Raw genomic sequence first — 22,951 nt, 5'->3', positions numbered from 1 at the left:
AGATGTACACTACACCTCTGGCCCTTTCCCTCAATACCCACAGATGACGTCCCAATGCCATATTCTCCAGTTGCTGGGCATACTTAAATCACTGCCCGTCTGCATTTCGTAAGAAAAGTTAAACCGTGCCCTGCTTCAAACCCAGCGAGCCCTAGCCATCACAGGTGGATGCCATAATACTTCCACATAAAAATAGTAATTTGTCTACACTTCCCAACATGCCGCGCGCTCTCCCGACACTTTGTACTCTGGGAAATGTAGGCAACATTCCTTTGCTTCCGCTTGAGCTCTTGTGCCCTACGGTGTTCGTCGACGCGAGCGCATGCGCAAGAAGAGCGGCGGGCGCTGGGTGCAGTTTGAAGATCGGTTGATGGAGGCTTCGGAGTCATCACACGAGCAGTCTGGGATGGGCGAGGCGGAGGCAGCAGGAGACAACCACGGGTGAGGCCGTTCGCTTAGCACAGGCTGGGTTGAGCGGTGGTATTACTTGTAGTGCGCATGCGCCTTGTAGAAATATGGCGGATTGTGAGTGGGTGCATAGACTGCGCATGCACGGACTTCTCCCTGATTTGTTTGCTCCGTTTCCGTGTGGCCTATGAGTTGATAGCCAGCTTGTAGCTAATGTTTGCATATCTACCTGGTATTGCCGTGAAAAGGGATTCTTGCTTCATGATCTCCCATTTGTGGTGATCACTGATCCCCTGTCCATGCTGTTGCCATGTCTGCTGTGACTGCTCTCTGATCCCATGCACCATTTCTCATTTAAATATTCTGAGAAACTCAAGAAAAGGGGGGCCTGAGTCGGTTTTAAGGACTGGCCTGGGCAGAGTCCCCAAATACCGACTATGAAATACACAGTGCCCTCGGGTCCGGAGTCGCACAAGGCGTGAGTGTGTGGAGCCAACTATTCTCAGAAGAGGAGGGGGAATCCCTTTTCAGGAGGGTTTCCCTCACACACCAGAGGTGTCATGCTTCACCATATGGATACCTCCACGCGTCACGGTTTTAATCCTAGCACCAGGTAGCACCAATAAACTCTGTTCAGCTAACCTTATAGCTAGTTTTAACCACTATTCACCCAGCACTGCACTCCCTTTATCACACACTACGCTCTCATAGGGTTTTATGACCATCTTGTATACAAAAAACATCCCTGTGCTCCTCCAGCGCAGCGAGGGGGTTGTAGCCCACGTCACAACCCTAGCTACAAGGTCAAGGTTAGCTAAGCAGAGTTTATTGGTGCTACCTGACCACCACACTGAAATGCGTTAGTCTAACCTAACGCCTGATGGTACTTGGCAGGGCTGGGAGATTTTAGGTGGGAGACATCTAAAATAGAGCCATTCGGGGCTTAAAAAATCATGAGTCTCGCCCTTGTATCGGGACTTTTGGCATGTTTGCAATATGCCGATGATACCTAACTCTTTTTGAAAGCATCTTCTGTTTAAGATATATAATCAGTGGTCGAAGTGGGGGGGAACGGCAGGGCACGGCGTGCCTCTACTTCTTCAATTCCAGCGATTCCGTTCCCCTACTTTTTTATTTTGAAAATGCGTCCCGGGACGCAGGAAATCGGCATCGCCTATAAAGCTTGGCGTTCCTGGCGTTCGAGGACGGGCAGCAGAGAAGTAACAGGACCCTGTCTTTTTCTTCTTACCCAGAGAAGAAAAATACAGTGTCCACTTCTGCTCTGCCGCTTAAGCTGCCTTCCCCCTCCCCCAACTCTTTCCCTCTTCCCTCTCTTTCTGTCTAGCAGCTCTTTTACAGAAAACCGAGATTTCAAGACGGGGTTCACACTCTCTTTCCTCTCCTTTCTCTTATTTCCTCCCCTGTGAAATGGATCCAAAAATGAAAATAATTTTTGCTGGAAATGTCGTATTATAATTCCAAAGTGCAGCATCTGGAATAAAAGGTTAAAAATAGGAAAAATAACTAAGTAAAGTAAGACAGACTGGTAGCCAGAGGGCAAAGAAAAAATTCCGGGGGGGGGGGCTTAATCTTTAAGCAATAGGCAGAGTGGAGCTGCAGGGGCTCTTAGAAGGGGTGAAACAACCGTAAGGCCTCATTAACATGCAAATGGTCTTTAAAAGACCTGTGAAGTGCTCAGGTGCGTCTGTCTGTGTACCCGGGAAGCTGTCTCATCCCGGGCTGCCACACACGACGTGAGTCCAATGGGTGTTGCGCGCCTGCTGGTAGCAAACTGACTTTATTCACACCCAAACACATTAGCGCCACTTTTACAGAGTTTGCCAGTGAAGCGCTATTTTTGTTTTCTTGTCTTTGTTTTCCCTGGGCTTGCAACTAGTGCACCAATCCTGGAGGTACTGCAAAGTGTGGATTGGAAAACAAAATGTGTACTGCGGCTCTGCGTACAGGGATGTGGTCTTTTTACCATACTGCTTACGTTTTGTAAGGATATAAGCAATGGGCATTGAAATGGGTCCATTCAGGGCCCTGTAGTCATGTCCTTAACTTTTCAGGCAAGAGCACTCACTGAATTCTGAATAGTGAGTGTAAACGCATTAAGGTAACCATGTTGTCCCTGCTTACAATTCACATGGTTTGCTAAATTTTGCATTCCCTACGAGTGTTTTGCTTTTTGCAGGATGTTGTCACTTTTTTTTTGTAGACTGCATATTGCTCTGCGTCATTTAAATTGAGCCGCATCCAGGTGTTTATACCCGGCAGCAATTGGGTTGTAGTTGAAGGCAGTGTGAGTTTTTCTCAGTGGGGCAGTATGGTGTTCAGTGGGGGAGAGGATGTGGCACTATGGCCAGAGTTGCTGAATTTGGAACTGGGGAACCAGGTTCAGCCTTAATAAGCAGTCTGCAAGACCACTCTCCTGAGAGAGCACAATCCCATGCTAGACCTTAGAAGGCTGCGCAAGACCTTAGAAGCCCTGGTGTCTTAGCACCAGCAGGTGGACCCTAGCAGTGGCAAGTGTGGGTTAACCTTCAAGGTTTGTCCACCACAATCCATATTGAAGTTCACCTCCAGTCTTGCAGACAGGCCTATGAAGCAGCACACCCTAGAGCAACAGTGACTCTGTCACTGAGGTCACAGGACACTTGAGAAGGGCCAGCTCTAGAGCAGTGCAACCGGTGTGACCGCACCGGGTGCTGACTTTGGGTGGAGGCATTATGTTTGCAAGTATATTAAGGTTTTAAAAGTGCTTGCTGCCTCCTTCCTGGCAACAATAAAAATATCATGATGACTCTGGTGTTTAATGTTCTTCCTAGAGAGAGATCATTTTGTCTAGTGGAAGTTCTGATTCATGGAAAGGTAGCTCAGAGGTTTAATGTGCCTGCTGCAAAGAACATGTACCATACAGATTGTGAGAAGTTGGCCTGGTATATGCTGTCCACTAGTTATAGTGGGCACCTTGTACCAGTCCAAACAACCCTTATTGATGATAGGTTTAAAGACAACCTTTATTGAAAGCTATCCTAGTGGTAGCTATGGAGAGCAGCCTTCAGGCTAAGTCTTGAAGGAGTGTAAAGCAGCTTGCTTTACCAGATTATAACCTCTTGAATTACTAAATGAAAGGAGATCCACACAAGGTATATATAAAATATATGTATTTATTTCTAAACACTCACTACTAATCTCTTTATGAGATTAGAGTCCAAGATACACAATAATACAGTTCTAAAACGACAGTAAATAGCACAATATACAATGGGCCCTAGGGGCGGACCAAACCATATATTAAGAAAGTGGTATAAGAACCACGACTTCACTAGGCACAGTGCCTAAAGCACGTAGAATCGCTGGGACCCCAAGGAACCACCCAAGGTAGTGACACAGGAGACCCACAGGGGACGTGTGCAGTGTGAGAAAACAGGCGCGAGCCCCGTACTATTTTATGGGAAAGTCACAGTTGGAATTTTAGAAGTTAAGGACACTTAGGAGAGGACTTTGAGAAAACCCCTTTAGACTTAAGGGGTTCTAGGGCCAGCACCCACGGGAGCACCGGAGTACTTGAGTTACCTCACCCAGGGAAGCCGGGTGCATAGGTGTCAAATGGTGTCGGGGATCGTCGTTGATTTCAATGGCGATCTACTGCAAAGTGCTGCTGCCGGGAAGGAGAAAAGTGTCCAGTGTGATCCAAGCCTGGATCAAAGATCAGAAGAACCTGAAAGCAGAGGGTACGGAGTCTGGGTCACTTGCCAGTGACCAGGGGCACGGTAGACGAAACCCCACCGATGTTGGGTGATTCAAGTGCGAAGAGGCGTAGCTTGACTCTGCAGCCATGAGAACCAGGAGGAGTCGACGACAACCAGAAGCTGGATTTGACCTGTCCCACAAAGGATGTCGAGTGCTGGGGTGTCGGTCCTCGTATTGAACACAGCAAGCCTTGGCAACAGCAACCCATGCAGGAAGAGAAAAGATGCTTTGGTGCGGACCAGAAAGGTCCTGGGGACTCCCCAAGCAATGGAGAGTCAGGACACGTCTGGAGCAATCAGGTAAGCCTAATTAGAGGTAAAGTTGCCTTCACATGGACCCACCAGTCGACGGACTAGGGATCGCGAAGGGACCTCGAGAGAAAACACAAAGGGCCAGCTCACGGAACACTCGTGGAGTGTAGGCGGGCAATCTTCAGTGCAAATGCTGCTCTGGGTAAGGGCTATAAGTAATCCAAAGCTTAGCTCCAGGAGTTGTTGGAAAGCTGATGCTTCTGCAAAGTGATGTGGTGTCCAGGGGTTCGGTTTGCACGGTCGCCACGAGGGATACGGGCCTCAGACTTGCTGTGGGCACTGTTCGACCTCTAAGACCACGGAAACCCACCTCCTGTGTTGCAAAATTCTTCGGAGTATGGCGGGAGCTTTGGAGCTGCAAACCGGTCAGATCTGTCTTTGGTGCCTGCCTTGCAGGGGAGTAACTCCTTTACTCCAAGGGAGATTCTTTACTTATCTAGTTCAATGTAGATGTTCCAGGATTCAGTATCAGAGTAACTCCTTTACTCCAAGGGAGATTCTTTACTTATCTAGTTCAATGTAGAAGTTCCAGGATTCAGTATCAGAGTTTCGTCCAGGTGTAATCTAAAGTCCTGTAGCCAGGGGTTCCTCTCTTATACCCAAGGAAGGGGTGGGACAAACTCTAGGGACCCACCTATGGGAGGGTCAGGAAAGAGGGGTGGCTACACCCATTTCCTTTGTCCAGTTTCGCACCAGAGATGGGGCTGGTAGCCCCTGCAACCGGTTTGAGCTGGACTATGCACAGGGACACCAAATTTGCCCCCAGTGCTGAACTTCTTGGAGTGCACCCACCCAGCCCCAATACACTAAAGCCTTTCTGGGAGGTGGTGACACCTCCCTGTGACAGGAAACCTATTGTCCAGGCCTCCCCTGCCGGAGTTTCGTCCAGCAACAGGAGGGCAGACTCGTGCCTGTGGCTGGCAGCATCCATTTTGTGATACCGGGGCTCTGTTAGCTGGTACCGGGTAATCCGGTGCTGTCATGTCTCTCCCTCTAGAAGGGTGGGATCATACTCCCACACCAGTTACTGGTGTGGGGGTATGATTCCAAAGTGTTTGACACCAAATACAACATGTTTCCGTGCAGCCATTCCAAAGTTAGCATTTACCGTTTGGTTATAATGCACTTAAGAGTGTATGGTTTGGCAGCATCACAAACAACCCCAGAATAAAGGTTCTGAAGGCTGCTGAGGGGCTCTGCTCATGCATGGGCACCCTCTCACATAAAACCCAGCACCCTGCCTTCAGGATTGGTAAGGCCTACCATAGGGGTGTCTGATAGGTTTATATGTGCAGTGATATGGAGAGATATAGTTAACCTATATCTCAGTAAGGGGTGCATGCACCACCTTACCCAGGCTGCAGTAGCAGACCTGTGGTGTCATTTTGAAAGGCTAAAACCAAAGGAAATGATGGACGGAGTGTTGAACATTGCAAGCACTCACCCCCTGTCAACTGATCTGGGTTTAATCCATCACCGTTCTTTAGCCCACTCAGCCACCCCAGTTCAGACATGGTCATATGCAAATCAGTCTGACCCTATGCCTCATGGGAACAGTTCAGCCCGAACTGCCAAGCCATGTCTTCCCTGGACCGGAAACAAGCTTCCTAGGACCGGTTTCTGGCATTTCAGCCGTCTTCAGCCAGGCTTGCTTGAATCCAGTGGCAAAGTGAGCAAGGGACTCACGTCTGAGCATACCCTGACAACATTTTTTGTTAACTTTTGATACATTTGAGCTATAAACAATTTATTAGTTTAAATGGTCAGATCAGGCAGCAGATCTTGCATTAGGAGGCAAATATGGCAGAGCCAGAGTTATATAGAAAACATTTGCAAACTAGGATATTTTGCAATTCATGTTTGAACTGCTGTTGTGGAAAAAGGAAGAAGTGCTGATGATAAACACCATGGCTCTGCGAAAAATTGCTTGTGCTTCCACATTTTATCGTATTTGGGACATTCTGTGATTAGAAGCATATCCCACTTTGTGAATGTGTTTTAATGTCAATAACTCATTATATTAACAAAAAGGGGGGACAAGTGGGCTTTTAAAGGTCCAACATACATGAGTAAATGTGGTGAATAAGTGTGTGCAGTGATTAAAACAGGTAAGGGAATCCAATAAGAGACCTTTATTCAGATAGGTCCCCTGCCTCATTAAAATAAAGGTAGAGTGGTGTATATATGACTGTGATAAATCAGGATATTTACGCTCTACTCGTAATTATACAGGTCAACATGTTTCTTGCCTTGCTCGTCAGGAGGATCGAATGGCAATTCTTCAGGACCAAATAACATGCATCTGCACATCGTGGTGAGGTGGGAACACCTACCTCCCAAATAATCAACCTGTGGGAAAAGTAACCACAGCGATGGAGGACGACCTACTACTGTAGGAGTCATGCCTCAGCAGTTTTCCGGCAGGTCTTAGGACACCCGTCATGTAGTGTCCTGGTTAGAAAGAAATCCAACTGTGAGACCTACCCCCCCGCCGGTGGAACCGGATGCCAAACAAATACTAAAAATTGGGATATTTGCGCATTCTGGCCACACCTCTGGCTCCGCCCACTGAGCCAATTCTTGGGTTATTCCCGCCCTCTGATTCTCCGCCCACAGTTCCCCTACTTTTTTCCCCCCACTTCGACCACTGTATATAATGCTTCAAACACTGCTTGCACATTGTTCAGATGTGAATGCTCTTGTACTCTCTCATCTGTTTGGTGGTAATGCCCTACTCCAGGGCCTATCAGACTCCATTCTGACACCCTTTACAGTCATTGACATGCTTCAGCTATTCTCACCCAGGGCGTGAAGAAATGTCATCACCTCATCCCCTTCCCGCTGGAACCCTGTTGGCTTCCCTCGCCAGCCCACACTAACTTCAAAACCAGTTGCATCATTTACAAAGCCATTGCAACCTGCATCCCTACTTATCTTGCAGACAAGCTCACCATCTCTGCTGCTTCGCGGCATACCCACAGACAGGACACCATCTCACTGTAAACTAACAGGGTGCAAAGAAGAAAAAAATAAGACAGTAGTCCTTTTCCATATGTGCATCAAGGAGCTGGAACAACGTTCCTGTATCCGTCAGGGCTTTCCCAACACTGCCCCAATTTAGGAAAGAGTTAATGACGCACCTTTTTAAGCAACACTACATGACAATGCATTAATCATCCACAACCCGGCTCTGCCTTCTATTACTCACTGACTTTATGCTTGTCTCTGACCATGTACAGCGCTCCACTGCCTTTTGGCTGTGTTCACACTATAGAAATACCATATGCATACATAATCAGAAAACCTTTTATTACAGCCCTTAAACACATAATGCTATGAAACATATGGAAATAGGGTAAATATTTTTGTGTGGTCGGGTATGACGCAATGGGCATTAATACATTTATTATGCTCTGCTCTGGTTGGTGCCAATTCCCTCTGTGTGATGGACAGGCCAAGCTCCAGGATTCAGAATCTGGGAGGGCCATGAAGAAGAATTAATGTGCTATGAAGATCGTATGAGTTGCGTCTCCCAGGATTATGAGAACGGGGTCAGGGAATGCTGGATTATTTTTTAGGTGAATGAGCTGCATACTGTACCTACTTCCAGGGTAGCCACTTTGCATTTTAACTCTGTATTGCTGCAGGTTTGTAACTTTTGTGCTTTATCTCTTCCCTCTCTGCCTTCATTTCCTCTCTCTCTGCTGCAACCTCATGTCTCTCTACCACACCGTCCTTTCTCTCTACTTCACACTGCTCTACTACCTGCCTCTCCCTCTGCTTCCTCCCACTTCACTCTTCTCTGTCCACCTTGCCCTCCCCACTCACTCTAATTTTCCTCTCTTCCAGCCACTACTCCACCTCATCTTCCTTTCTCCCTGCTGTGCTCTCCTCTACCTATCATCCTCATCTTGCTCTCACTTCACACTCCTCCCTTTCTGCCCACCCCCCAATGTGCATGACCTCCTCTGTCTCCATCTCATTCATTGTTCTGTGCTTCACTCTCCTGTCTGGCCCCACCGCCCTCTTCCTTTCCAACATATCATTTTTCTTCTCACTGCCTCTCTCTCTCTTTCTCCTCCGTATTACTGTGCCCTCCCTCTGCTTCTCCGTTCTTTCTCCTTTCTTCGCTCTCTTTTTTGTCTGCTTCACTCTCACTGCTGTTTTCTATAGAGTAACACATTTTTGTATTCCAAGGCTGCTGGAACTGCTGCTTTAAAAGCATGGTGTGCAGACATTTGAGGTGAGCAGATCTAGAGTGTCGCTGGTGTTGAGAGCGCTCCATACAGGAGCTGCTGTCCGCCTAAACTTGAGAACTACCCAGAGTTCTCTGCTTCTTTTTATATATATATATATATCACTGCATTCCTTTAACCAAGGATGACGCCGCAGTGTGTAGTTGCTTTTTCAAAGCTTTAATCGGCCACCATTGTACGCGTTTCGGCTGCGCAGCAGCCTTGCTCACAAATTCCGAGGCAACACAAACAATCCACATTTAAACATTTTTTCGTGCATGGTCACGTGAAACTACAAAAGAAACAATAGTGAAGACAGACTTGTAGTTTACATATGCTCTTACAGAATGGGCAGAGAAAACAAAATAAAATAGGATGCATGTATATTGAGTCTCCATGAAGGTGGGGCCAACTGAATTATAAGCACATAAATAAGCCTATGCAATGGTGGATAGATTTCATGAATTTAATCAAAAATGGGACACTAGTCATAAAAGCATTTTATAAAATATTTAATGTTTGAAATAATCAGTTGATGAAAAATATAATCATATGAAAAATAATGGCACTGTTTTAGAAATGATATAATCACTACGATTGAGAATGAACTATAAGAGCATATGTAAACTACGAGTCTGTCTTCATTATTGTTTCTTTTTTAGTTTCACGTGACCATGCACGAAAAAATGTTTAAATGTGGATTGTTTGCGTTGCCTCGTCATTGATGAGCAAGGCAGCTGCGCAGCCGAAACACGTACAGTGGTGGCCGTCCCATTGTGGTCGGCCTCAAATCGAGCTTAGCTCCTGGTCAACAGCATCCATAGACTATCATTAGTGCTTTAGGGCCCTATTTTCACTTACATTTTTAAAAATCCATGTCTACAATTCCTTGTATTTAATTTTTGTAATATTGGTCTTCTTTTACTAATTACATTTTTCTCTTTATTTATAAATTGGTTGTGTAATTTTATTTTGTGTGACTTTTTCTAGGGCGTATACTCTGCCTAAATACTTTACATATTGCCTTTGATGTAAGCGTGATAGCTTTTTGTCACATTACCAGGGATTGAGCACAGGTTTAATTTAATTTGTGTGACATCTATTAGGTGGTGGCCTTGTCCTTTAAGATGCAACACCTGTCCAGCTCAAATAATAATCCACTTTCCCACAAAGAGCAATCAAAGTTGTCAGCCTGAGTAGAACCAACCAAATATCAAATGTGCACTTGTTTCACTTCTTAACTGCCTACTGTGCCAAGAGTACAGCTTCCTGTGTTGACAACTAGACTTGTAACTTGGTGGCTAGATTCTCAACCAATACTAGGCTCTCAGCCCTTTGAGCAGAATGTGTTTTAAGGGGAACAAAGAGAAACGGGCAGCCTTAAACATGAATCATCTCTCCTACATAGTGACTAGCATGTTCACTTCATACTTTTCTCTCCCTCTCTCTTACTAATCTCTCTGATTCCAGTTACCCTCTCTTTCTACATCACCTTTCCTGTCCATAACTCTCCTCTCCCTTCTCTACTTCTGCTCTTCTCCTGTCTGTTCACACATCTTATCTAGCTCCTCCCCCAGCATTTATCATTTGGTCATCACCATTCTCTATGACCATTTTATTTTCTCATCACCATCAACCTTCACCAGCCTCATCACCTGCCTTCATCTTTTCTTCTCCTCTTCCTCGACTCATCTCTCATTTTCCCGCCTTCAGTACATGCCTGCCCATCCCTTACTCCAATTATCCACGTTGCTCATCATTCCTCTTCTCCATCATCCTACTTCCTCCAATTCCTTCTTCATCTTCCTTTATTCACCTCTCACACCATCTTCTCCACCTTCTCTATTTTGACACTCATCGCCCTCCTACTCTACAGCCCTCTCTGTGATATTTTTAGGTCTCGCCTTGCTATCGCGTAAGCGATTTCAAAGCGAGACTATTGTAAGGGGCTTTTAAAAGTGCTCCCAAAAAGCGGATTGCATGGCTAGCATGCGCACAATCACGCGCATCGTGCCGACATGCAATCCGTTTGGCATCGCACTTCAAAGGGCCCGCTCCCCCGCCCCCGCCAAGCATGCGCGCCTCGCTCCGCCGGGCTTGTCTTGTTATTTCAGCTGCATGGCCGCACTTCTGGTTTCTGCCATTTTTTTAAAATGTAGCTCTCGGTATCATTGTATTTTTATAAAATGCAGCGTCGATCTGGTTTCTCTCTGACCTCAATAATAATTGTATATATTTAAAACACCACAACTTCATCGGGCACCAGGCATCATTGGCTACTTAAATACATGTCCCTTTATAGACGGAAAGACACTTTTCAAGAACTGCGATGACACGTGAAAGAGATAAAAGAAACTGCAGCCTTTTGACGAGATGTCAGTATTTTCGCACTTCAAAGGGTCCGCTCCCCCGCCCCCTCCAAGCGCGCGTGCCACGCTCCGCCGGGCTTGTCTTGTTATTTCAGCTGCATGGCCGCACTTCTGGTTTCTGCCATTTTTTTTAAATGTAGCTCTCGGTATCATTGTATTTTTATAAAATGCTAAACTATCACAAACCGGGCATTAGAGCGCATAAGTAAACAGCGCCGGGTTTATTACCAAGAACCTAGCATGCAAACAATTCATGAACCGGCAGCGTCGATCTGGTTTCTCTCTGACCTCAATAATAATTGTATATATTTAAAACACCACAACTTCATCGGGCACCAGGCATCATTGGCTACTTAAATACATGTCCCTTTATAGACGGAAAGACACTTTTTAAGAACTGCGATGACACGTGAAAGAGATAAAAGAAACTTCAGCCTTTTGACGAGATGTCAGTATTTCACTTTATTTATCCAAAGACGTTGGAGGAAGTGCTTATGATATGTAACTGCAGAATTTACTGTCCCAAATGGAGCAGTGAAGCACTCTGTTTATGACTACCTCGAATTCTCAGAATAAGCGGCGTGTTTTGTTTGGATCGTTTACTTGTAAAGGACACAGTGGGTCTGGCGCTCGAGGCATTTTGCTTTTATGTGAAATGTAAAGGTGATTAATTTGTAAGAAAAAAAAAGTGCTGCATGGCTAAATACTGATAGCTATACTTATTGCTGCTTCTCTAGTCTCATCAGTAATTCTTCATTCTAAGTCCTTTAGACAGCGCTGCAGCTGCTTCTCTGGTCCCAGTGGTGTTTCCTCATTCCAAGTCCTCTAGGCAGGCTTGTTTGTTCCCGCCCTGTCTCCTTATGGCACCCGCCCACCCGAACTGGATATTTAGCTCGCGCACGACGTCCCTTTTGCTCGCGCACGGCGTCTCTTCCACCTTGCTGCACGTTCGCAGACAGTAAACCCTGGCGAGCTCAGATGCTGCTTGTTATCTGTGTATTCTATGCTTGCATGCGCTTTTTTTAATACAACTATGTTATTAGCCTGTCAAGTCCAGATGGCTTGTCCATGTATTGGGTTTGTGTCGCTGGTTACTGCACTGCGTTGGTAGCCCAGGTCACCGGCAGCCCTGGGGCCTGAAGGCCGTTGTTCCAGGACCCTGCCTCGGATCCGAAGCACGGTACATCTTCAGAGCATCTGTTATTAATAACTCTTGGCTCGAGTCTTTGTCCGAAGCTCCCAGCTCCTTCCTTCCTGGAGTGGCCACAGCGCCTCATAGACACACTTCGGCCTATTCTTAGTGCGGCTTTTTCCTTTCATGTGCTCTTTCATATGTGATGCAGAGTGCGTCTCGACCGTGCCTCGTTTGCTTCTCTGTCACTGATGGCGGCGGCGTTCGCTTCTAGCTGTTTTCTGTCAACACCATGTCACCATCACGGTTTCAAGCCAGGCCCCTTGCCGGAACGTAGCGCTGCGAGCTTGGGTGTCCATGTGCTTCCCCAAGCACTCTGATGTGGGAGGTTATATCATGTGGCGGCTTTCCTTTTGCATTTCCTGCCTCAGTTTGTGGTTGACAGTCTTTTTGGAGGTTTCATAAAATCAAGCGCTGCGAAACCCAAATGTGACATGGAACACAGTGATCGCGGTTTACACTGTTTACTCAAGAGTCCATTAGATGGGTCCTTTGCTGCCTTCAGTCAGGCGTAGGCAGCAGTTTTAACTTTAATATCGGCCTCATACAATAATAAAACATAAAATATACATACACACATACATGCATAGCGGGACTTTGTCAGCCTTCTTCGTCCATTGGTCTGTTCAGTTGTCATTCTCATGTTGGTTCCGCCCACTCCAGCATCGGGTTTTGTTCTTACACCAGCGTCTAAAATCATTTACTTCAGTGAATGGGCTGGTGGGCCAAGACTTCTCTAAGCCAGCATTTTTATGTTTTTTTTTTTTAGTTAACATTGTGTGTTGAAACTGTCTTCTGGTTACACTAATCGTATCTTTCCTGTGCTCTAACAAAAACCAGATTTCTTGCGATCTGCTTTGAAATCGAGTTTATACAACTGTGGCGAGTGCCCTTGCCGGCCAGGAAGTACCCGACTCTTGTCTGTTCAAATGATTTGAAGTCAAGGCTGTGGTGTTTAAGTACTTCTGAGGTGCCCTGCAGTGAGTTGAAGAGGAGCATCGTTTCTCCCCAGGGATGGAAACCTTGAAGTACATGTCACCCACACTCCACAGGCCTCTGTGTGTCCGCTCTCCCTGGGCACCCAGCTGCAGGTGGGCCAGTTCCTGTGTATTGCGAGATGCTCGAGCAGTGTTCATCTTTCTCCTCCCCACCCCAGCTGGAGTTTTTCCTGTTGACTTTCTCTCTGGTCCCCACCCTCTCTCCTGGCCTTCCTCAGTCAAGAGCCTCTGGTAGAAGTCCTACCCACTTAGGGTGAAAAACCCACTTCTGTGGAAGCCAAGCGAAGATGGACTGAAGGACTGTGCTCCTCTCCTGGGTTCGATTGACCTTCAGACCCCTCTCGACCATGCCTGAACCGAAGGGTAGTACAAGTAGTAGAGATGTGCTGTTAGACCCTAGCCATGCTGTAAAATCACTCGCCCGCATACGTGAGTAAAGTCCCTGAAACGCCATTTGTGTGCGCAGACTTTCAGAATGTGCCCATAGTCATTAATTGGCACAGGAGCTTTGTTTTATGCCAACACCCGGTTTCTTGTCGTTACTTTTATGTCCTGTTCCTTTTGTTACCAATCCTCCATTTTTATGGCTGAAATACGTGCCCGGCCTTAACCGACTGACTCTTTGCACCTGATTCTGACCTGGCTCCAGTCATGTTTTGGCTCAGCCTCAGATGTGGTTTTTAAGCCCTTCTTTATTTCACATTTTTCTGAAGTGCTCATTCCTTGTTGAGGCCACCTCCTTGTTAATATTAATGTTGAAATGCTGAGTTATCTTACTCAGATTTTTGTGGGTGGCTGCTAGTAGCCTTCAACCTATTCTTGCCCCCTTACTCCACGTGTCCCCTCCTGTGTGTCCCCTTGACGTTTGCAGGTGGCATCTGATCTGGGCTTCGTCTTCGAGGTGGACACAATTTGATGGTCTCATGAAGAACTGTCTAAGCTCCCATCTACTGTGTACGTTTCTAAGCTTTCTACCCAAAGAGTCCCATAAGGTACATGCAGGAGCACAGATTATCTTCTGGGTGTAAAAGGGTGGTGGCCTACATGGAGACTGTCCGGAACGCCACCTAACTGAACTGCAAAGAATACAAAACACTGCTTCTCTTGTAAAATGAGTCCATCCTCACATCTAAGATTGGAGGTAAGCGAGCCAAGAAGTGAACAGGGAGAACCGTCGACCATGTGATCTGGCTTGGCTCAAGCAGCATGAGCCGAGCCATTGACCCATTTGGCATGTGCCCCCTACAGTAAACAAATATAAAAAAAATTATGATCTCTTCAAAACTGAAAAAAAAGTGTATTTTTTAGCATGTAAAAGCGTTTTACCTTTCAGATTCAGTTATTGCTTGTGAGGTATTTATTAAAAGTGATAGTTTTTAGGTCGAGCCTGGGCAGCGCATGTGCTGCTCTACAGCGTGCTGTATTGGAGTATAGAATAAAAGCCTCCCCACTCTCTGCCCATATTTGCCATTGGCTTGTGTAATTGTCCTTCGTAAATGCTGGCTTTTGATTCGTTAATAGACTTGTTAGTCCCTCCTTAGTACCGCCTTGTCTTCATTTGTATCCTCCCATGAGGACTGGCCCTTTTACTTCGGTTGTTACACAGCACGTCTCTTTAGGTCCGTAAGCACTATTTTTTTTAATGTTTTCTCCTACTGGAGGCACAACATGCTTTCCTGCATCGGCGCCGCTTTGCTTGCACCTTTTCATCTAAATGTTTTGTCAGCACAGCACGCTATAACTATAGGGGCTGCGCACTCTTATTTTTCTTTCAACTTAATCCTTATAATTGTATTATTTATGCCACGCTTTAACTTTAGAGGCCGGGCGCCTTCCATTCTACTTTTTATTTTATTCATTTTATTTATGTTTTTTTTTTTTTGTGGCACCTGGGGAGCTTGATCTTCGTCGCTGTCGCAATTTTCTTTTCTGTTGCTCAACTGGCCAAACACTATTTTTTCAATTGTTTACACTTTTGGTAAGCAGCGCGATGTGCTGCTTACAAAAAAGTTACAATATTAAAAAAATAGTGTTTGGCGAGCCGTGCCTTTCTGTTCTCTAGCGAGGCTCGTCAAACTCTATTTTTTCAATGTAAAATGTTTTAGGTGCTGGGGTCGCACTCTGGCCAGCTATCAAGATGGTGGGACACCTCAGTGTCAGTTTATTAGCAGCACATGGCCTGCTTCCCTGGTCTATATTGTGGTCTGCAGCGGCTGTGGGCGCACTCCTTTTGTCCGCAGTAAAAGTTCTCCGGGACTTTCACTGTCATGGCGTCCAAGAGGGCACTGCTCATCCTGGCCAAGGGGGCAGTAGGGGATCTCATGCATGCGCTGCAAACATTAGTTTAACAGAGGGGGGGGGCGTGGCTTGGCCGGCTGCAAGATGGCCGCACTCTAAGTGGGCTCTCCCGGCCAAGCTAATAATCCGACAGCATCCTGCAGACCGCTTCACTTTACCTGCTCTTGGACTGCTTTTTCCGTCTGGGCACCACCCGAGGCGCAGATTGATCCGGCTCTTGCCTCCCGACGACGACCTGGGGCCGAGTTCCACCGCCCGACTGCCGCGCCGGGCCCACGCCTCGAGGCCGCCTTGCTGCGCCTGGCCCTGAGCGCTCCTTCTCGCCGGTGGGGAGCTGGCGGACTTCCAGCTGCCTAACCTGGTGAGTCGCACGACCGCCGTGGCCTGCTCTGCCGGGGTTGGGGGCCTGCAAACTGCCCTGTCTGGCCCGGGCCCCTGCGACCTGGGCGCCCACCTCTCCTTCCTCTCGCCGCATTCTCCGGCAGCTGGCGTTGCCCGAGCCTGGGGTTAGAGGCTGCGTGCCTCCCGTGCCTCCCCGCTGGTGCGGTCCCGGACTGGCGCGCGCTGTCGGCCTTTCCCGGCCTTCTACTTGCTGAGTTGCGCTGCCCTGCCGTTCTGGGTCCGGCTGGCGTCTCCGCTCTGGCCTCTGCTCTCCACGGCTGGGCGTGACTGGATGACGCCGCTCCCTGTGCCCATGCTCTGGCTGCCGTCGCAGGATTGAAAGCTGCATCCCGCTCTCCTCTGGTGCGCCTTAACTGGGATTCGACGCTGTGGGCCTGCCCCTGGCTCGGGGCCTGCCACAAGGCCTACCGCCTGTGCCCGATCTGCCTCTGCTGCCTTCCCACGGCTGTCGGCTCCTGGTGCTGCCGCTGCTGCAGGGCCGTGCCGGCCCCCGGAAATTACACACCGCCGTCCTCCCACCTGGAGCCTGCGCCTCTTCACTTGCCGTTCTTGCTCTGGCCTGGGGGCAGGGACGGTATCTGCGGGTGCCTGGAAGACTGTCCTCCATCCTGTGCGTCCACACCTGCGGCCCCTCTCTAGGGCGTCCGTCTGTCCTCCACTTCCCGGGGGCCCCGCCTGTGTGGGCCTAGTCACTCCACTTCACGCACTGTTCTCCCTCGCCTCCGGACCAGCCTCGCCACTGCTGGTCCTGCGGGGCGGGCCTAGCGCCTGCTGTCCACCTGGCCTTCATCTTGCACTCCCCGTGGGCTGTGCTTCTTTGCTGGTGCTTGGCGGTAGCTGGCCTCGGCTGCCCCCCCAGTAGCGACCTTCCAGCAGTTCTTCCTCAACTAACCACACCTGCTGTGGGGTGGTGGCTCGCCCACCGCGCCCTCTGCCGCTGTCTTCTTTGGCCGCCTCTCCCCCCCCTGCTATTGCGGACTAGACTGTCCGTCATGGGGAGGACGAACCCTTAGCATCCCAAAATCGCCTTTGACCAGCGCAGAACGACTCACCAGGAAGGCGCTGGTGTGGATGGTGGCGACAGTGCGGCCTCTATGGATGTACCTCGGCCCGTGACGACGACCTGAAGGCCATCATGCTTGATGTCAAATCGACGGTCACTGGGATTGCGGCTCAACTGGACCAACTCTCGGCTCGACTGGACTCGGTCAAAGCCCGAGTGGACTCTCACGACACTCGCCTTTCCACGCCGAGTCCCGGGTCTCCGACGTCGAGGATTCCGCCACCCAGGACCACCAGAAACTTCTGCAGATGGATAAGATCCTGGAGGTCATCCGGAACAAAAATGAGGACTTAGAGGCGCGCTCCCGTCGGAGCAACCTCCGTATAACGGGTGTGCCGGAGTCCACCAATATCTCCAGCATGGAGGACTTTGTGGAGCAACCCATCAAAGAACTCTTCGGTGCCGTTCTCTACTCCATTTTCATCGTTGAACGCGCACAACGCTCTCTTGGCCCGCGCCCGGGCCCGGATTGCCCCCTTGGCCCATCATTGCAAAAAACCTAAATTTCAGAGACCGGGATGCCATTCTTCAGGCAGCCCGCGACGTGGGTAAAATTAACCACCAAGGAAACTCTCTGTCATTCTACCCGGACTATACCCCCACTGTCCAGGCTGCCCGATGTGAATTTCTCCCTGCAAAGCGGATCCTACAGAAACACGAGGTCTCCTACTCACTGGCCTATTCGGCAAAGTTGAGAGTCTTCCAGGGCGCAAAAACGCTGGTGTTTCCTGATCCCAAAGATGCCCTAGCATTTGCCAAGAAGCTGGACAAATCGGCCTGTTCATCACCATCAGGATCTCAGCCCGTCTCCTCTGATCACCTCAGCAATAATGACTGAATAGGGCAGTGACTCTCTATCTCGTTCCCCCTCAGTATGTGTTCTGTTTTCCTCTCAGCTTGGCCACTCTGCTTCACTGCAGGGGTGTACGCCGAGCTCTGCCATGCCCTCATGGGATAATTCCCTTTCCCACTGTTGTCTCCTTCTTTCCTAGTTGTGGGTCCCTGGGGTGGGCAGGGGTGGGATCTCAGCCTGTTTGGGGGGTTTGGGGTGTTAGTGTGGGTGGGTGGCTTGTGGTTCTTCGGGGATTGGTTTTTGGGTTGGGGGGTGGTTTGGCTGGGGGGGGGGTCTCTGTGTACCCGCTCAGTTGTGGCACGACCAGACATGGGGTGCCGGATTGCGCTCTGTTTGGGGGGTTGTTTTGCGTGGGGGCGGAGGGCTCTTCTGGGTGTTCCATTGTCCTATTGTGTTTTGCATGTTTCTGTTCTCGTCTTTTCCTTTTACTGCTCGTATCCATCACCACACCAATGGGCCTCTTCAGGGCAGTCTGCCGGTACACGGCACCATCTCCGCCCTAATGCATGCTTGTCCCTCCCACGGTGCTGTCCGACCTCTGGCACAAGTTCCTATGACCTGGCTGTCCACGGCTGTAGATCACTGGTGGTCTCTGTTTGCATTTCACATGCCTGCCCAGCTCCTCTTTCTATCAGACTTGCCCCGCCAGGGCAATCAGGTTGGCTTGTCCCGCTCGCAGGTCCCTCTTCCGGCATGACACTCTTCCTTTCTGCATCCAGCCCCATGACTGACACCATCTGTTGGACCTGGAACATCTGTGGTCTCAATGATCACCGTAAAGCCAGGCTCATCAATTCATACCTTCACCGGCACAAAGTAGACAACTGCCTCCTACAAGAAACCCATCTGTTTCCCGCAACCTCCACAAGACTACAGTCGCGCTACTGGGGCGAAACACATTCCTCTTTCTATTCCGCCTACTCTAGGGGGGTTTCCATTTTGATCAGACCACTCAGGTACTAACCAACCCAGACGGGCGTTACGTGATTCTGCACGACACCCTATTCTCCCAACCTACGACGGTTGCAGCTGTGTATGGACCTAATTCTGACGACCCTGACTTCTTCTCTCATATCTGGCATCTTATCTCTTCTCTGCGACCTGCTGCCATTCTTTGGGGGGGTAATTTCAATGTCACGCTTTCCGCAGCTTCAGACCGCTCTGGCTCCTATGCCTCCCACCCCGCTCCGCTGCTCTATTACAGTTAGGGCTCCCGGTTTTATGGTATTTATTTTTTTGCCATTTCCGTCTGTATTTATCCATATTTATTTTTTGGGCATTTTTTCTGTATTTATCCGCATTAATTTTTGCCACAAGCAAAAGACGATGCTACAGCTAGTATTTTTCCACATTTATTTCAGTTAAAAAAAACACATGTGCAACTGCTTGTACACGGTCACAAGAGCTGAGGGAACAACAAACTAAATGGCAACGAACGCAAAGCACACCGATCATAATGCAAAAGGGCCACCACAAGCCCCCCCCACCCACATGAGGAATCATATGCAATTCACACACCCATGCATCAAAATAGGCTTACAAACAACCACACACGAGTAAGGGCGCAAAATCCAGCTGTTTAAAACAAAATAGAAACCAACGGTCTTTAATTTGATAGCGCACGGAGGCAAAGGAAAGCACAAATGCAGTGTGCCTGAATCAGCACACTGAAGCCTAACCTGCTGATATGCCAGTTCTCTGTTCAGAGCCCAGCACTGTTGCTGTAATGCCATTCTATCAGATGGCTCAGCAAGTTTAGTGGTGGTTTCTGGCATATCGTAAGCTCAAATGTCAGCAGTCACCTTAGTCTTTCATCTACCAAAGGATGGTAAAATTAAAGCCATAACTCTGGTTTGTTTTGCATTTGTTTTTTCAGAGGGGCTGCTAATTTTTACAATGAGTGCAATGTCCAACATGTCTCTTTATCGCGTTTTAATATGTTACTAACCCGACTGCGTGCAGGCTTTCAGCAAGGTCTCAAAAGCTGAGGTGCTGTCATCACCTCACTTCAGGAAAGTGTATCTTTTTAAGTTCATAGTCGTACAGAGCTTTCAACATGCAAACACAACTATTTAAAAGCACAGTTCGCAGAATACAATGGACACTCCCTGAGCTGCAGTTATCCTAATCCTTCAGCTCAATGAAGGTTAATTGCCGATTCAAAACCCCCTGGTGCTGCCTGTTCATACGTGGTGGGGGGGGTCGGATCCAGAGCCCGAGGCTGCAGCAGGACAGACAGTGTCAAAAGCAGCAATCAAGGGGTCGCCATTAATCTACCTCCTGACTTCACAGAAATACATTTATCTTGTGAAATGGTGACGGCCTGGCGCAGAGCTCACTGGAGCGGCGGAGCCCTGGTGATGCCCAATTCAAAAGAAGGGCTGGGGCAGCAACAAAAGGAACAGAGGTGTGGCAACTCTGGGCTAAGCACGGCAGCGCGGCAAACTTTACTAGTATTTTGCCGTTTCTAAATATAAATACAGACAAAGGAAACATAGTTTCCCGTCTGTATTTATATGTAAAAATCCGTATAAACGGAAAACTGGGAGCCCTAATTACAGTCCGTACTCACTGATAACTCACTGCACAATGTCTGGCGTCATCTCTGGCCCGAGGCCCGCGAGGGTACATGCGTCACTGGTTCTCGCGGCTGCTGGTCCCGTATTGATCTCTGGGTAGCCTCCCCTGACGTCCTCACATGGATTTCTTCCGCGACCCACCTAGCACACACCTTTTCTGACCACGCGCCAGTTCAGCTCTGCCTGCGCTGTCCTGATTCCCCACGGCGTGCTTTCACATGGCGGCTCCCCCTGAACGCCCTCCGGGATGCCGTCTTCTGTGACGAGATCCAAACTGCGATTACCAACTACTTTGATCTCAACGTTGGCTCCGTGGACTCCGCGTATACCCTTTGGGAAGGTTTTAAGACCGTGATACGTGGCGAATGTATCTCGAAACAAGCTGGGGTCCTTCGCTCCATCCGCTCCTCGTTGGACAAATTGGAATCCGAAATTAAGACTCTCGACGCTGAGCATGCGGCGCCCCCCGGTACGGAGACCCTTGTGAATTTACGTGTCAAACGCACTGAATTTGCTGAGGAGGCGGACAGGGAGCTCTCCTTCCTTGGTAGGGAGGCCCGGGCGCGTCGCTTCGGAGAGGGCGACCGGCCGGGTAAGACCCTGGCTAACCTTCTACGCCCCCCTCGTGCCGCTTCATATGTCACGGCTCTTCTGGACTCAGGACCACCTCCCCAGATGAAATCCGGGCCCGTTTTACGGACTACTACTCGCAGCTCTACTCCGCCGCCCCCCACCCCCGCCACGCTTGAGGCGTTCGAACAATATTTTGATACCATCTCGTTGGTCTGGCTTGAGGACTACCACCGCAAATTTTTGGATGAGCCCTTCTCCAAGGAGGAGATACTTGCTGCCATTAATAGTTTGCCCAGTGATAAGGCTCCGGGTCTCGACGGCCTCCCTGCCTTGTTTTATAAGACGTTTGCTCCGCTTCTGGTGCCACACCTGGCTGCCATGTATAATGATTCCTTCGACCATGGCTCTTTCCCTCCTTCCCTTCGGGAGGCCATCCTTACGTTGCTACTCAAGCAGGACAAACCAGCAGACCTTCGGGATTCCTACTGTCCCCTCTCTTTAATCAATATTGACAACAAGATATTTGCTAGACTGTTGGCCTCTCGTCTGCTCCCCCTTATGCCTCTCATCGCCCTCCCTGATCAATTAGGTTTTATCCCGGGCTGGGCCACTTCCCACTATCTCAGGACAATTTTCTCAGTTCTCCTCCAAATCAACCCCGGTCTCCCCGCCGTGGCGGCTCTGCTCGATGCCACAAAAAGGATTCGACACAATGGAGTGGCCCTTTCTCTTTTTTTCTTTTGTCACGCCTTGGCTTTAGCACCAATTTTCTCCGTAAAATTTCACTACTTTACACCCATCCCTCAGCACGTCTCAGGATCAACGGTCAGGTGTCGGATCCCATAGCGATTAAGCGCGGCACCCAGTCCCCCATGCCCTTTGCTGTCGAGATGGAGCAACATCACACTCAGAGGGGCATCGGCTTTTTGTCCCGCTCTCTCCTTGTCTCCATGTATGCAGATGACGTTACGTTGTATGTCCGCCACCCTCAAGATAACCTCAGCCCCCTTGTGCGCGAAATAATAAGATTTGGTGGACTGTCGGGCATACAGGTAAACTGGAGCAAGTCGATATTGTTCCCTCTCACTGACGCCACTCAGCCATTCATGCCTGACTTCCCCTTCATATGGGCGCCCGGTCCCACCCGCTACCTGGGAATTTGGCTTAGCAGGGACTTAGACGACCTTTGGAGGGCCAACTTTGGGTGTGCGGTGGACTGGCTCGAGTCCAAAATTCCTCATTGGAATTGACTCCCACTGTCCCTTGCAGGCCGCATCGCCATTGCGAAGATGGTGGTGCTCCCGAAATTTCTTTACCTTTTTCTGAATATACCCATTCCTCTTACCGCTCACTTCTTTCGTAAGCTTCGCTCTTTGATCATTTCACTCGTCTGGGCCGGCAAGCAGCCCAGGATAGCCTATGATATCCTCACCCTCCCTATGTCCGTTGGCGGCATGGGCGCTCCGGATTTGAAACTGTATGCCTCAAGTGCTCAGGCTAGTTTCTTACATTTCTGGGCTCACCCGCTCCATTTCAGCTGCATGTCGCTGTCGAGGCCGACCTTGCGACCTTGTTCACGCCGGCTGGCCGCCCATGGGGTGAGGTTGACACAGTCGAGGCCCTGCGCTGGGCCTGGCAGGGGTTGTGCCGTCTTTCCAGCGTTCCCACGCTTTCAGCTAAATACATGCCGATTGTGCTTCATCCAGCCTTCCCTCCCCTGCAACCAACTGGCATGTCTAAATATGCCACTCACCTGGGCTTGACGACACTGGCGGATCTTTACCCCGGGGACATGTTTTATTCTCTCCCTGCCTCCTCTGGTCCGATGGACACTCTGCTTTTTTATCAGCTCCGTGCCATCTGTAGGGAGCTCCACCCAACATTCCCCCAGCCTCCACCCTTGCTGGTCAC

At 49.1% G+C, this 22,951-nt stretch overlaps 1 protein-coding gene across 2 annotated transcripts in view; it reads left to right on the top strand.

Moving 5' to 3' along the window:
* Positions 1–276: 276 nt before the first annotated feature.
* UCKL1 (uridine-cytidine kinase 1 like 1) overlaps positions 277–22,951 on the top strand; it is a 317,450-nt gene continuing 294,775 nt past the window's right edge. For both annotated transcript variants that reach the window (XM_085619653.1, XM_085619652.1), the window contains exon 1: positions 277–441. In XM_085619653.1, coding sequence (XP_085475779.1) covers positions 323–441 — 119 coding nt within the window. In that variant the 5' untranslated portion in view covers positions 277–322. The remainder of the gene's footprint in view (positions 442–22,951) is intronic.

The sequence above is a fragment of the Triturus cristatus genome, chromosome 7, assembly GCF_964204655.1.
Source record: "Triturus cristatus chromosome 7, aTriCri1.1, whole genome shotgun sequence".
Lineage (NCBI taxonomy): Eukaryota > Metazoa > Chordata > Amphibia > Caudata > Salamandridae > Triturus > Triturus cristatus.
The sequence above is the reverse complement of the archived record's forward strand: the minus strand, read 5'-3'. Positions and strand labels throughout refer to the sequence as shown.